Source organism: Nicrophorus vespilloides, unplaced genomic scaffold (assembly GCF_001412225.1).
Source record: "Nicrophorus vespilloides isolate i.1.1-1 unplaced genomic scaffold, Nicve_v1.0, whole genome shotgun sequence".
In the NCBI taxonomy this organism is placed as follows: domain Eukaryota; kingdom Metazoa; phylum Arthropoda; class Insecta; order Coleoptera; family Silphidae; genus Nicrophorus; species Nicrophorus vespilloides.
In genome coordinates, this window is record NW_017100085.1 from 819,011 (window position 1) to 834,342 (window position 15,332).

Consider the following 15,332-nt stretch of genomic DNA (forward strand, 5'->3'; position numbering starts at 1 on the left):
ACAACGCGCGTGCTAGTTTGGTTGCATAATCTTGTTGCGTTAGTTCAAAATATGTTTATGAGGTCAATATTATTGTTTTCTGTTTTGTTTTCTATTCGAATTGGAGCGATGAAATAGCGGTTAACATTTTAATTGATTAAAGTGTAATTGGAGCGGCGGTAATGTGGAAAGAACGGGCGCCTTCCATTTATAACTCTTTAGTGGCTCCGGAAAACACGCAATAAGGGGGCTCACTGTTCGCAGTGTAACTTTTACGTTTATCCGATTTAGGTTAGTGTGGTTAAAATTCTAATAATATCTTTTGGCACCGATAAATCAATTGATCAGCGAGCGCGTTTTTTTTTTTTATTCTTTTCATCTTCACTTGTTTTTTTTTTCTGTTCGTTCGTTCGGTGTTTGTTGGCACATCGTCGTCTTTGGTTTCACGATCTACGCCCTGCGAATATCCAAAAATGTATTTCCGCTTTCCGCAAGACTTGCGTCTCAAGAAGAAGATTACCTGTGCGCGGTCATCGACCTCGTAAACATTGATCTGTGTGTGGTGATTACAGCACCGACACCTAGTGCAGCAGTGTCATCGCCCCTAACCACAACAAAAGGCCGACTCTCGGGCTTCTAGTTGAAACGGAAGGAAGGAAGGAAGGTATGAGGCTGTGAGACGTCGCGAAACGCGCGGAAGGATGCACAAGAAGGAGGACATCTTTGAGCAAAAGAAAGTGGAGATTGAGTCATGGCTGCAGAGACTCGAAAAGAGGATGGGGGGCATGGCCCCAGTGGGACACACTGCTGATGTGCTCGAGCTGCAGCTCAGGGAGCAGAAGGGCTTCCATGCTGAGCTGCATACATTCAGGCAGCAGATCGATGGCTTCCAACAGATCACCCAGAAGATCATCACTGCTCATCAGCATGAGGACACCAGTCGATATAAGAAGGTATGTTTCAGTTTTCTTATAAGAATCCATTATGCTCCATCTTATACATCGAGACATGCTTTTTAGATTTATGTGCTGCAGTTCTAAATGGAATATTGATTTTTATAAGATTTTGACACATTCCTATAGATTTCAGGATTATGTGTTACACAATTTCATTGAAGCATCAATTCTATTTTTATAACAATAAATACAATCACAAAAATAAACAGTAAAAGCACATTAATAATTCATAAATAAATAATTAGTTGCATTTACACAAATGGGCACTATTAGTGTACATGTAACTAATTTGTTTGACAAAATTACTTCCACTTGAAAAACAATAATTATTCATATACTGATTAAATTTATTGTCATTTAAAAAAAAAATTGAAAACATTTATTTTAAATATAATTTTCGATTTATATCGTATATAAATTAACGGTTGTTAATGCGTCATACTTGAAATTAGTAATCATAGACGTGTACATTATGTAAAAGTACATTTCATTAATCCATTCAATAATTCGAAAGATTGATGGGTTTCAATAATTACATTGTTATTTCTTTTTACTCTACTTTTGATAGCAATATTTTGATATACAAGTGTATTAAAAAATACCTTTTCAAGAATCTGAAAGACACCTTTTATACCTTTCATAAACATTCTATATTGCCCTAAAATTCTCACTCACTTCACATCGGCTCTATTTGAGCTTTTCGTCGATCTATATATAAAGTAGGTCTTTGCATCCCTTCACTTCCTCAATCGCACCATCCCCCTTTCAAATATTTCGCAGTTTCCACTAACACCGTAAAATGTACTATATCTCGAGTTATAAAACATATTTTAATTGCATTACTTTCTATAAAATTTAGATTTTCTTTTGTCATAAAGTGCATTCAATGAAGATAATTAAAACAAAAATGTTTTTGCATTTATCATATTTTAAATGTGTGCATCATTAAAAGGAGGTGAAACCATTAATTCAGACCTTTGCAAATCTGCTTTATCTTCTAGTAATTAATGGAGTCTTCCTATTTTCCTAATAGCGTTTTATAATAGTAATTTTTACAATTCACAACCATTAATTTTTATAAAAAAAATATATTTGCTGTTTGAAAAATAAATTTGTACTAAATATCAATCAATTCAACTTAACATTTCAATATTATAGAAATACGGGTGTTAACATCCATTTCTAGTCTAATAATGTTATTTTATGTTTCCTTATTAAACTAAAACTGTTGATTAATCAATGGATTTTATTAATTATGATTTTAATTATTTATATGACATTCAAAATGCAATGCGATTTTATTTTATTGTGTAATAATCCGCAGCTGCACCTTCAAATATCGTTCACCTAGTTTGCCTATAGATCAATATTTGATTTCTGCAGTAACGAATTTGTAGGCTGTACGTAACAAAACGAAATGTAGTCATTAATAAATTCAATGGTTGTCCAGTTTTTAAATCGAAATCCAAACAGTGTGGATTGATTAAATACGTTGTCCATTTATGATTGGATATGATTGGGCAAACGAGTAAATGCGATCGTGTAAAGTAATTAACTCGTTGGGAACAATTTGTGCTCAATTGCTTTTAATAGCAACGTATAATTGAAATATTCTACCGAACGCTCGCAATGTATCCCATTTAATAGCTTATAACAGTGCCTCTGCCGTTTCCTTAATTATATTAGCCATTAGGCATTCGTTCGGCGTTACGTAATGTTTGAAGTACGCACCGCGATCGAGCGAGGAGCTTTTAACATTTACATCCAATACATAACAATTCAGTTTCGACAACTCAATGTTCAACGCTCTTTATTAACACAACTTATATGAATCTCTCGAACGTTTCAAACGTATCGCAGTTGCACTTACATTCAGTATTTGATTTGTATACATTCACATGAATCATAACTATATGCATCAATGTATTACATTCTCACAAAGTGTCCCTCAAATACATTATTATTGATTCACTTTATTATCTAAATTTCTTAAGTAAATAATGAAAAGAGCATTGTTTATTCTTATAACTACTTGTGTTGCATTCCTTTTTTTGAATTATGTGTGCTAGAATCTAGCAGCTAGAGGTCAAGTTTATGCAATGCTTTTAGTTAAGTTTAAATCTTATAGATTCAAGTTATGTCACTATTCTTGTTATTAATGATGTAACATAAAAGAATTACAACATATTATCAGTGGATTAAGTAATTATCTATTTCATGTTTTTTGCAAATTACATTAATATTTTTTTCATTTATTGCAAGAAATCTAAATCAACTTAATTTAAGATCAATATTTCGACTTAGTAATATTTAAATTAATACTTACTGCTTTGTCCTGGATGATTGATATTTAGTATTTTTATAATAAATGTATTTTTGTTGCTTTCTATTTGTGATATTAGATGAATTTATAGAATTTTAATGTATTTTCTTTGCAGGCAGCTTCAGATATCAACCAATTATACACGCGCCTGGATGCATGCGTAATCAACAGAGGGAAGCTGCTTCACGCGGCGATGAGTTCTTTGCAGAACTTGGACCGTTCGCTAGATAAGTTCTTAGCCTGGTTGAGCGAAGTGGAGTCGGTTCTGGAGAGTCTCGAGACTGAAGGGGATTCAAGGAGAGGCGCCCAAGGCTTGAAGGAGCTCCAGTCCGATATCGAGAGACAATCGACAACGCACTCGGCTCTGAGGACCTCCAGCCTCGCACTCCTCGGTACGCTCGCCCCCGAGGATGCGCTCATGCTCCAGCTGCGTGGCGATGAGATGGAACGCCGCTGGCAGGTCAGTTCTAAACTAGAGCTCGCGCGATCCGCTCGCTCCTTTCCACAGTGCACATCTTACATCCTTCCATTTCCATCAATCATTTGATTCGAAAGCTATTTTTAAAAGTTATACAAACATATTCCAGGCTCTCCGCACACGGACAATGGAATTGCGCAACAGGCTGGAGCACAACGCAGAGTACTGGAACGCTCTGCTGCTTTCGCTCAGGGAATTAACCGAGTGGGTGATCAGGAAAGATACGGAATTGGGCCTTGCGTCAAGGCAAGATGACCACAGGGCATTCCGGCAGCAGCTGGAGGATAAAAGGCCACTCGTGGAGGCTAGCCTCAGGAGTGCCAGACAATTCGTAGCGGGCGAACCCTCAGGAGACTTGGCGCGTAACTTGCGGAGGGAGTTGGTCAAGTTGAGCGATAAGTGGAATGCTTTGATCGATCGTTCCGATCAATTAGCTTCGAGATTCGAACAGAACAATGCTGTAAGTATTATTATCCCATTAATAAGGCCAATCCACAGCAAATCCATGCATTGGTTGATTTGACCGTTAAATTTCAAATTAGTAATAGTTTAACTGTTTTGAATTTAATATTGAATTTATAAAATTTCTGCGGATTGGCCTACAAATGTAAAATCCAAATTTTACCTTCAATCATATGTTGTGTAAGTTACGTATTAATTAAAAATAATTTTCTAAAGAAATTGAAACACTTGGCTGTAACTTTGGAGGAGGCTTCGTCCGCGGTTGCTCGTCTAGAGAGGGCGACTTTGAGCTGGAGCGGCCCAAGGAGCGCGGCTGAAGCTCGTGAATTATTAAACGGCCTGAGGACGTTGGAGCAGCAACTTCCGCCACTTCAGAGGTCGCTGGATGAAGCAAGAAGTCAAGCTTCTATGCTCGGATCCGCAGTGCCTCAAACCTCGGCCACTCAACTTGAAGACTGTACTGCACGATGCAGAGCCCTGCAGGCTGCAATTAGAGAGAGACGGGAAGTCCTGACGAGCACTTGCCAAGGAGAAATATCCCCGGGCCCGTCGAGCGTTCAGCCTCCGTGGGAAAGGGCGACTACTCCGAACAAAGTCCCTTATTACATCAACCACAACATGGAGACAACCCACTGGGATCATCCGCAGATGTTGGAATTGGCCGCATGTTTGTTGCAGCTGAACGAAGTACGCTTTTCCGCATATAGAACCGCTTTGAAGTTACGCGCAATCCAGAAGAAACTTTGCTTCGATTTGGTTACTTTGTCCGCTGCCTCCGAGGCATTTGATGTTCACGGTCTCCGGGGACAAAACGATCGGTTGTTAGATGTGGCGGATATGATGTTGATTCTAAGGGCTATATATTCGGGAACGTTGCAACAGAATCCGAACTTAGTGGAAGTTCCACTTTGCGTTGATCTCACACTGAATTGGCTGTTAAATGTATACGATAGTCAGAGGACTGGCCAGATTCGAGTACTTAGTTTTAAGGTGGGCTTGATTTTATTAGCGAAAGGTCACTTGGAGGATAAATACCGTTACTTATTCCGCTTGATAGCTGATCCGCAGCAGAGAGCTGACCAAAGGAAGCTAGGATTGCTGCTGCATGATGTTCTGCAGGTACCCAGACAATTGGGCGAAGTGGCCGCATTCGGTGGATCTAATATAGAACCTAGCGTTAGGAGTTGTCTTGGAGAAAGGGAAGATTTGGAAGTAACTCATTTCTTAGCATGGCTGAAACAGGAACCGCAATCTTTAGTTTGGGTACCTGTACTTCATAGATTGGCAGCTGCTGAGACCGCTAAACACCAGGCTAAGTGCAATTCGTGCAAACAATATCCTATAATTGGGTTGAGGTATCGGTGCTTAAAGTGTTTCAATTTTGACATGTGTCAATCTTGCTTTTTCTCGGGAAGGTTAACGAAAGGTCATAAATTGTCCCATCCGATGCACGAATATTGTGCTGCGACTACTTCAGCTGAAGATGTAAGGGATTTCACTAAAGCCTTGCGCAATAAGTTTAAAAGTAAAAGACATTTCGTTAAGCATCCAAGAGTGGGATATCTTCCGGTACGTTCTGTTTTGGAAGGGGATGAGCTTGAGAGCCCGATAGCTTCCCCGCAACACAATGACATGCATTCCCGCTTAGAGATATACGCTAGCAGATTGGCCGAAGTGGAATTGAGGGCTGCTTCGCCAGAGGATGAGCATCGACTCATAGCTGATCTGTGCCATTCTTTGGAAGGAGCTCCGGCAAGTCCAGGTCAACTGATGCTTGTAATCGACGAGGAGCAACGGGCTGAGCTGCAAGATATGATTCGCGAATTGGAAGCCGAGAACACGGCATTACGTCAGGAATATGAGCAACTCCAGAGAGGTTCAAATCCTCACCCTCAGCCAGCCCAACACGACGTCGTAGCCGAAGCCAGATTATTACGTCAGCACAAGGGTAGATTGGAGGCAAGAATGCAAATCCTCGAAGATCATAATCGACAATTGGAAGCTCAATTGCAACGACTAAGGCAACTCTTGGAGGAACCTGCCGCCACGACTACTACCCTCCAAACACGCTCGGTGACTGCCTCTCAATTAAATCAGGACACCCCCGGAAGGGTGACGCAGCCTCCACCTCCAACCAACGACCATCGCTAAGACAAATCATGCAAGAAAGCCGTAAATAATCAATAATGCACACCTCATCATTATCTTATTATATGCATATCATGGATGTAGATTGCTTACAGTTATACCCGATATAATATCATATATACCATATCATAATGTTAAACGAAGGGAAGTAAAGATGAAGTTGTTGTTTGGTGTGAAGTAGGTGCACTGTTTTATGTTCTCACATGCTTAATCATTAAGGCAATAAATAAGAAACAAGTTGTTCAAAACAAACATAAAAAATAAAGAACATGTTTTTATAAGTAATAATGAAATGTTGTATTTGTCTTATCCATTTTCCATGCTTGTATTAAAAATTAACAAAATCAAACTCGCGATCCATGACCAAGGTCACCACGAGGTCTTCGGATTCCGCATCGTACTGAGCGTTCCCCAATTGCGGATCGACGGGTTGCGGTAGCGGAATCGACAAGTAAAACTTGGCACTGTTCACCTCCAAATTCGTCCTCAACACTTTCAGGTCAATATTTTGCCTGGATTCCCCTGGCAAATGAATCTTCATGATCATATTCTCGCAACTAGCTGTCGTCGGCGTTTTTCCACCCATCTACAACTCGCAATTAACCATATATCAATTAATGATTACATTTAATTACCTGCAGGAATACATCGGAAGGTGTTACAGATTGTCTATAAGACACTTCCCATTTGGGCGTTCTCTTCCAATCGTTTTGGGGATTCGAATCGGTTTCTTCTTTGAAATACTCCTCTATATTTTCAGTTTCTACCTTTTCAGGTTTTCTGGTTTCAGCTTCGTTTGGTTTCTTTTCCGCTTTGATCTCGCAAACATCGCTCGGGCTCAAATCTACAAGCGTACACAATAAGTTCTGCAAGTAATAATTTTATTAAATTTTTACATTTTGACTTTGATTGTTTGCGGTCTTCTTCATCGTCGGATTCGTTTCCGCTTTTTGGCGGATTGAGTAACTTCGAAAGTAGTACCAAATCTGTGCCTAAACCTTCCATCTCAAAGCTGACAACTTGACTGACAAAAGTTTCTTTCAACAACGTGTAAATAGTTTGGGGATTCGTATCGATTTAATACATAGACCTTCCATGGTTACTTGTTTATATGAGTCATAATGTGGTATGAATATATTGTGATGTACATAATAAGTTTACAAGCTTTATAATATATAAATTAGTAAAACAATATAAAATGCATATGCTAACTTAATAATACGATAGAAACAAAATACCAAAAATCATGATCTTAGATCTAAGTATTTCAAATTAATAACTATAAATGTAATAATTCTGGGAGTAATATACAATTGCCTGAATATTTGTACAATTTATAAAAAAATGTGTAGCATTAAAATTTGTTATTAAATATAATGATTAACTTTAAAATTATTATATAACTTATGATAACCCTTCTTTCTTCTTCCTTCACTGTTCCGATTAGAAAATCCTTATATATTTATATAGATCATGTGAAATGTGATAATCTTTATGATCCACCCTGTATATATTTGTAAAACAGATTACTGTCTTATATATGCAATTAATTCAATGGTTTCCCACTAGAGGTGTCTACATGTTATATATTAAGTATGATAATTAGCTAATTTGCAAACGGTGACAATCGCAATCCCGACAACTGAAATCCCGTCTATCAAAATCTCGATTTCGAAATCCTGACGTTCGAAATCCCGAGTGTATCGAAATCCCGACTATGTCAAAATCCCGACTACCATAATCCCGACAATCAATATCCCAACTATATCGAAATTCCGACAGTGTCTTTTATTATTATAAATTTCTACAATAACATTTTTATGGTAGTCGGGATTTCGATATAGTCGGGATTTCGATATAATCGGAATTTCGATATAGTCGGGATTTTGATTATCGGGTTTACGGTAGTCGGGATTTCGATACAGTCGGGATTTTGATTGTCGGGATTATGTAAGATATCAACATCATCATCCAATTTTGTCGTAGGTTGTTTCAATCTCTTGTACATTTACAGGCGTCACGTATCCATAATTGTCCTCTTCGAATTCTATAAAAAAACTTATATTATAATTGTTGATAATACTTTATAAGATTAAATTCTTATGTAAAATGCGGTTACCGGTTTTTGATATTTCAGAAATAATGTAATTTTGAGAAATACATAAAAAAAATATTTTTGGTATGAATTCAATATTATATTAACGTTAATTATGATTTGATACTTTTTATATATAATAATTAAAACTTACTTGCATTACGTCCGTTTCTAATGTTTTTTCTGTCCTGAAACATTGTTGCAATAAAAAGGATGAGTTAATAATATATATTGTAATTAAAGATCTTACCATTAAAATGACGGAAAACTGTCGAACGTTGGTTACCTGATTTTGAGACCTTCTGGCACAGAGTCTTATTAAACACAAGATAAATATGTTGATCAAAAGTAAAATTATAATAATTGCAAGAATTAAATAAATTATATGCATCGTTTGGGAATCTATATTGAAATTAGCAACGTGCAAAGTGCAACTATCGCGCTTTAGTTTAGACTCTACAATCGTTTCACTATTAAATTCTTTCTGGACCATTTCATCCAAACAATTGTAGCGTGCATCCACGTACATTAATGAAGAAATATCCTTAAAATAACGCGTACTTAAAGATGCCAACGAGTTATTGTACAAATTAACTTTTTTCGCTCCTGGGATGGAATTCCGTTCAATCATTTCAATATAATTACCATCCAGTTCGATTTCTTCTAATATCCCTTTCATCCCATAAAAAAACTCCTCTTTGATATTCACAAACCGATTGAAACTCAAATATAAATGCGTCATTCTAGAATTCTTGAACGTGTTAGAAGAAATAACAGCAATCTTATTATTCGTTATTGAAAATATAGATATTGTTGAGATCGAAACGAACATCGATCCATCCAACACCTCGATCGAATTGTAATCTAAATACAGATTTTCAGTTGCGGGAATCGAATTCGGTTGCAGCGTTTCAATCACGTTATGATCCAAATGTAAATTCGTTAATTTTGATATTCCTGCGAACGAATCTGAAGCGATTTCAGAAATGTAATTATATTCCAAGATCACGTTCTTCACTTTCAAATATTTAAAAGTGTTGGCTTCGATGGTTTTGATATTCCTTAATCTCAGTTCGATGAGATTGATAATCGTATCATTTTCGATATCCTCGAAATTTGCAGCACTTAATTGGACGTTGTTTATAATCAAATCGGTGTGATGTATGCACTTTTTCGATAGTTCCTTGTTTATGCATACTTGTTTGCATATACAGCGTTGAGCACTTGCACTAACAATAATGAGTGGATATAGTATAGTCACTATTTTTGCACTTGAAAACATTTTATTTGTAAACATAAAATGTCTTCTTTCGTCAACGTACATCAACGATTAAAACTGCATTTTTATTCGTTTTCGATTATAAATGTGTTTTATGAAACCGAATTTCCTTTTTCCATCGATAAAACATTCTATCGTACGTCAGATTTGGTGAAGAAATGGTTAAGACGTTCGCAAAATGTGGTTTTAATCGTATCATATAAAAAATTGTATTTGTCATAACTATAAATACATATGATAGTGCATTATTTCAAGATAATTTTTACAAAACATATATTTAAAGCTCATAACTTTCTCGATTAAAACTTATTTGAATTAGTAAAATATAGTTTTATATTTTTTTTAAATTATTTGAATATAAAAAATCTTATATCTTATCTTAATCTATCTTTGTTGTAATAGATCGAACATAAGTTTTTAAGTGACAGTATTTCGGTTAACGAACTGTGAACAAATCGGATGATAAAAACTTTATGTTCGGATAAGAATCACAGGTTCGGATAACGTACACTTTTCGAATCAATTGACATTGCTTTTTGGAACTAATAATAGTAGTGATATAAACTTAAACTTCTTAAATTGATGATCGGTTTCGGTGATTCGGATAGCGAATTTGAATGGATTATGTTCGTTAACCTATTGCACATTATCCCACTTTTTGGTAACTCGTACTTTTATTGACAATAGGTGATAAATATCCGAAGTTTTCATATTCCGTGTATTCTATAATAAAAAATAGACTTGAATTTATTTGGTTAAATCTTTTCTACCAGAAACTTACTTAAAACTGGTTTATTGACAACTGGAATTTCTGAAATAATCATTTATTTAGTTATAAATATTATAATTTATAATATAGGTACATACCATCATATACTATAGGAAGAGCCTGAGCTGTAAAATAAAAGTGTAAATATAAGTTTATATAAAATAATACAGAAAAACTTGATTATTTCGGTAAAGTTAGTAAATTTGCAATAATAAATTTAAATTCCATGAGTTAATATTTGATAAAAAAACTGTATAATCACGTTTACCCTATTTATATTTTGATAAAATATTGGTCAAATTTACAATATAACGTTACCTCTCATAACGAAGCTTCGACTTAATTAAGTCCGTAATTTCAAGCCCCATTTAACATAAACTTAACGCCCGACAATTAACCGACAAAATATGACTAAAAGATGAGATTAATAAATTAGTTATTAAGGTTTACGTGGGCCATAGGATCCAGTTAAATAGATGACAACGGGGGAAGAGCGGCGAGTATTGGTATCTTATCAACTAAATTAAAATATTTGTGTGGGCCCTAAAACCTGACGTGGGACCCAAACAATCTCGTGGGCCCTAGGTACTATGCCAAAATAGATAAGAAAAGCTTGTTAGCAATGAAGACAAAGAAAATGAAGATGGAATTAAAGAAGTTCTTGCAGAAAAAAAATGTTAACAAGCAAAGGATAAATTTCTTTGAAAATGTTATTATGTTTTGTATTGACAAGGAAGAAGTGTTATTGTTTCGCTTAACGAAGAATTTTCGTATAATGCATACAAATTCGTTAATCGAGGTACGACTGTAGTCAAACTTGAGCATCATTGTTTAATCTAAAATCATAACTTACTAATATTACATCCTAATCTGTTGTTGTCGGTGTTCTGAAAAAAAAAATGCTATATGAAAAACTATGTAGAGTGAAATTTTTTTATAATTACCGTAAAATTGACGGACAATTGTTGAACGTTGGAGACGGCATTCCTTCGTTTGCAAATGATTAGGTTCGCAATCAAAATAATAAAAACAAGAGACAATGCGGCAAGAATTGCATAAAGCACCCAGATCATTATTGAGTTAGTGTTGTATTTCGGTAAGGCGCAAATACCATTGTTTTGCTTAAAATTGACATTTGACATGTTGAAAAATTCATCGACGAACTTCAGATTCAAGCAATTATTGCGCACATCCACGTTTGTCGTGAAAAATATATTCATAAAGTTCTTCGGTGTTAAAGACGTCAGATAGTTATTATTCAAGTAAACTGTTTTAGCTTTCGGGATGGAATTAATTTCGATCATTTCTATTCCATTTCCATCCAGATGGATTTCTTCTAAAATTCCTTGCATACCAGCGAAAGATTCCTCGGTTATAGTCACGATCCTATTCATACTCAAAAATAAGTGAGTCATTCTTGAGTTTTTGAACGTATCAGAAGAAATAACAGCAATCTTATTATTCGTTACCGAGAGTACGGAAATCGTTGAAATTGAAGCGAACATCCATCGATTCAACACCTCGATTAAATTGTAATCTAAATAGAGATTTTCAGTTGCCGGAATCGAATTACGTTGCAGCGTTTTAATCACGTTATATTCCAAGTGCAAATCCTTTAAGTTTGATATTCCGGTGAACGAATCTGTTCCAATTTCAGAAATATAGTTATTTCTCAGCAACAGGTTCTTCACTTTCAGATCTTGAAAGATTTTGGCTTCAATAGTTTTCAAATTTCCGAAAGTCATGTCGATGATTTCGAACGTAAATCTTCTGATTTCTTCGGAAATTTCTCCACTTGTTTTGTCGATGTACACATCTGCACTATAGGTACCCGTACAGGTTTTTGGTGGACAGTTTTTTTTGCATATGCAATATTGAGCACTTGCACTAACAATAAGCAGTGGACACAATAGAATTACTAGTTTTTTAATTAAAGACATTTTATTATTGAACTGGTTTCTTCGAAAGCGATTAAAATTGGAATGATTGCAGTAAAGTTGCATCAAATTAGTAATGCGATAAGCGGAAGAGAATTTCCTGTTTCGTCGATAAAGAATTTCATATATTTCATTCTATATGGGAGAGGGAACAATATTTACATACAAAAATAATATACAAAAAGGCCATTGACGTAATTGTTATCTTCTGTTTGTTGACTCGCAAATTGTATACTTTAATGCTATCATAATTATTTAATACTTATATATAATCTATGTAAATTCATTCGTATGCTAATGCATGTCTGAAAATGTTGTAAAGGTTCTATAATTAATACGGATATTTGATGATCTAATTAGCCTTAGTCATTATAAAGTAATTAAATAAAACGTGACGATGTAAGGACGAAAATATTTCATTTCAAATCTTGGCCATTCCTAAATATTATGTAATAGTAGTTGTATCTAAAGATGTACACTAGATGAAACATTAAGTTTTTAAGAAAAACCTTATTAGTCTACCAAATTTTGAAAAATTGATGTGGTCTAATATATTTGAATTAATCTAAGTTTTTGATGATTCTAAATCTGACTTATAATAACTAATTTGAAGATAATGCAGTGATATTTCTATGATAAATAAGTAATATTTGTAAATCTTAATTTGGCGTTTGTAGGATGAATTAAGATTTACGTTAATGTGCGATTTTTCGACTGAATGATGAAGCATTTAGAGCTCTCACTCTTGAGAATTATGAATCGATAAATCTCGATATCCCAGTTGGAGTGTACTTTGCGCCGTTCCTCGCATGTGCGATTTCCTTGAAGAAATTATGCAGTAAATCGTGCGAAATCCGAAGGTTTATTGCTTGGTATAAATGGGCCAAATCGCACCACGAGTCTAAATTATATACACATGCATATAGATATACATTGACACCAGGACCGGATCCAGTATAGAAAACCAGACACACAAGGGAACTAATGTTTCTATTGTAAATAATAAGACATAAATATTTATAGTAAAATCGTTTAATGTTTATTTGTTCGACAGTTCATGAAAGTAAGTTAAGCAACTTTTGGTGTTACAGTCATTATTTAGATAAAAGTAACATCAATTTATATGAAAATGGTATTGTCTACAATATTAGTGTTTGATAATACAGTTAGTTAACTAAAATGTCTTCAAAATAAAATAAGTTAGAAAAACAATGAAGATTTGTAAGACTTCGATTAGGTTTATTTAATATTTATTGAACTACAAAAGTAAAACAAAATAAAATAAAATTTTACTAATTTTGCATAAAAGAAAATATGAAAGATTCATTGAACATTTAGAGAACTTGTTTTTATTTTAGACACAAAATTGCATGCGAATTTAGACTCTCTTATTAACTAGTAAACTTGGATTTAAACAATTTCAGTTCTGGAATAAATAAATGTATATATTTGATTATATTATTGCTTGTCTCAATTTTCAATGTCTTTCAATTGAATATTGTTTTCTTTACGTTTCTACTGTATGTGGACTGAGCGTAAATTTGAAATGTGAATATTTTTCATTGAAATAAGTATCTAAAATCGTTTTGATTATCAATTCTAAAATTTTTATCGGATTTGAAAATTTTATCAAGAAAATCTAATGATTGTAATTGTAATGCTTATGTAATAATGAATGGTATAAATAATTGATATGGTAGTAAAAACTGTTGCGTCATGGGTTTATGTTGTAGAATGTAAGGAATTACGAGAAGCTGGTTACGTCCCTGTTGGTATTATATAGCGATAGACATTACTCGGGAGAGAGACAAAAAAAAAGTGTTTCCTTTAAGACTGAGAAATGTCGCAAGCGGCCGATCGCTGTCTGCCTGCCATTGTTCCATTCGGGATACGATGTTATGCAATATTTATATATCGACGGTGTAAACGAACCTGCGATCAAATATAAACATAGGATGTGTATAAACATAGGGGAGAGCTTAAAATAGTGCTAGTTGGATGGATGGATGGCAACGATCGAGGGATTAGAGATAGAATTGAGGATAGAGAGATGGTGAAGAGAAGAGAGAGTAAAAGAAAAAAAAGGGAGTAGAAATAGTGTTCGTTCTTCACCTATTGACATGCAGTTGGCTGGGCGCCTTCTCGGGCCGCACATAGGCGTACTGCACCGAGGGGGAGAGAAAAAAAAACTGGAGGATGGATGAATGATGGTGGAGGAGTCCTTTTCTCGAAACGCGGAAAAATCATTAATAGCGTTCGCAGCGTGAACCGGTGAACAGAAACGAAAACATCGGACACGAAAGCCTAGTGCCCAATTAATTACCTACTTATACCGACAACACACATATACATAGTTGTGTGTATGTGTCTCGTGTCCCTCCACGACGTTGGCTGCTTTCATGCACGAGCCTCCCATTCTCTTCGCGTCTCACTGTTCACATCCGCAGAGGCTCCGCCGACAAACAAAACACGCCGCGCAATCTTTTTCCACCTTTGCACCGCACCTGATTAATGTTCCCTGTTGTTGCTTGTTTTTTCTTTCTTTCTTCGTCTTGTTCTTTCGGTTTCGAATCGGAGAGATGCTCAATATTATAATAGGATCGGGTTTGTTGACCCAGTGGATCTGGGGAAGATCGCCGCTCCTAATGGACACGAGCGTGTCCACCATCCGGATTTAGGCACAAAATGAAGAATATGCACACGACAACGACTACGAAGACGTCTTGCAGTATAGTCTGGAATGTGGACGAAACGGCCTACAATCCCGCTTTTCATTTTTCTTTGCTCTCTTCCCTCTCCGCATATATTTCCACACTTCCACACAACTTTGCGTTAGTCTAGGTCAGTTTAATTTATTTTTACGTCTGACTGTGTTTTCTTCTTCGTTTCTCTCGCACACGACCGAC

At 35.5% G+C, this 15,332-nt stretch overlaps 4 protein-coding genes across 5 annotated transcripts; 1 reads left to right on the plus strand and 3 right to left on the minus strand.

The window, feature by feature from the left end:
• Positions 1–78: 78 nt before the first annotated feature.
• On the plus strand, positions 79–6,569 carry LOC108567141 (dystrophin). Of its 2 annotated transcripts, XM_017927439.1 has the most exons (5): positions 79–270; positions 552–932; positions 3,374–3,718; positions 3,846–4,196; positions 4,415–6,569. In XM_017927439.1, the coding sequence occupies exons 2-5, from the start codon at positions 681–683 to the stop codon at positions 6,347–6,349; spliced, it is 2,883 nt and encodes a 960-aa protein (XP_017782928.1). In that variant the 5' UTR covers positions 79–270; positions 552–680; the 3' UTR covers positions 6,350–6,569. The 2 variants fall into 2 exon arrangements, with proteins under 2 accessions (XP_017782928.1, XP_017782927.1); XM_017927438.1 differs by having other exon boundaries at positions 79–932.
• An 86-nt stretch (positions 6,570–6,655) lies between these two features.
• Positions 6,656–7,520, minus strand: LOC108567146 (protein PIH1D3). The gene is made up of 3 exons (XM_017927445.1): positions 7,243–7,520; positions 6,982–7,190; positions 6,656–6,932 (listed from the first exon to the last, which is right to left on the minus strand). The coding sequence occupies exons 1-3, from the start codon at positions 7,349–7,351 to the stop codon at positions 6,675–6,677; spliced, it is 576 nt and encodes a 191-aa protein (XP_017782934.1). The 5' UTR covers positions 7,352–7,520; the 3' UTR covers positions 6,656–6,674.
• Positions 7,521–8,259: 739 nt separating this feature from the next.
• LOC108567142 (leucine-rich repeats and immunoglobulin-like domains protein 1) lies at positions 8,260–9,820 on the minus strand. The gene is made up of 3 exons (XM_017927441.1): positions 8,692–9,820; positions 8,596–8,629; positions 8,260–8,393 (listed from the first exon to the last, which is right to left on the minus strand). The coding sequence occupies exons 1-3, from the start codon at positions 9,763–9,765 to the stop codon at positions 8,314–8,316; spliced, it is 1,188 nt and encodes a 395-aa protein (XP_017782930.1). The 5' UTR covers positions 9,766–9,820; the 3' UTR covers positions 8,260–8,313.
• A 395-nt stretch (positions 9,821–10,215) lies between these two features.
• On the minus strand, positions 10,216–12,454 carry LOC108567143 (leucine-rich repeat transmembrane neuronal protein 4-like). Its single transcript, XM_017927442.1, has 5 exons — positions 11,434–12,454; positions 11,343–11,376; positions 10,588–10,614; positions 10,502–10,531; positions 10,216–10,443 (listed from the first exon to the last, which is right to left on the minus strand). Exons 1-5 carry the CDS (start codon positions 12,427–12,429, stop codon positions 10,367–10,369), a joined length of 1,164 nt encoding a protein of 387 aa, XP_017782931.1. The 5' UTR covers positions 12,430–12,454; the 3' UTR covers positions 10,216–10,366.
• Between the last annotated feature and the right edge of the window lie 2,878 nt (positions 12,455–15,332).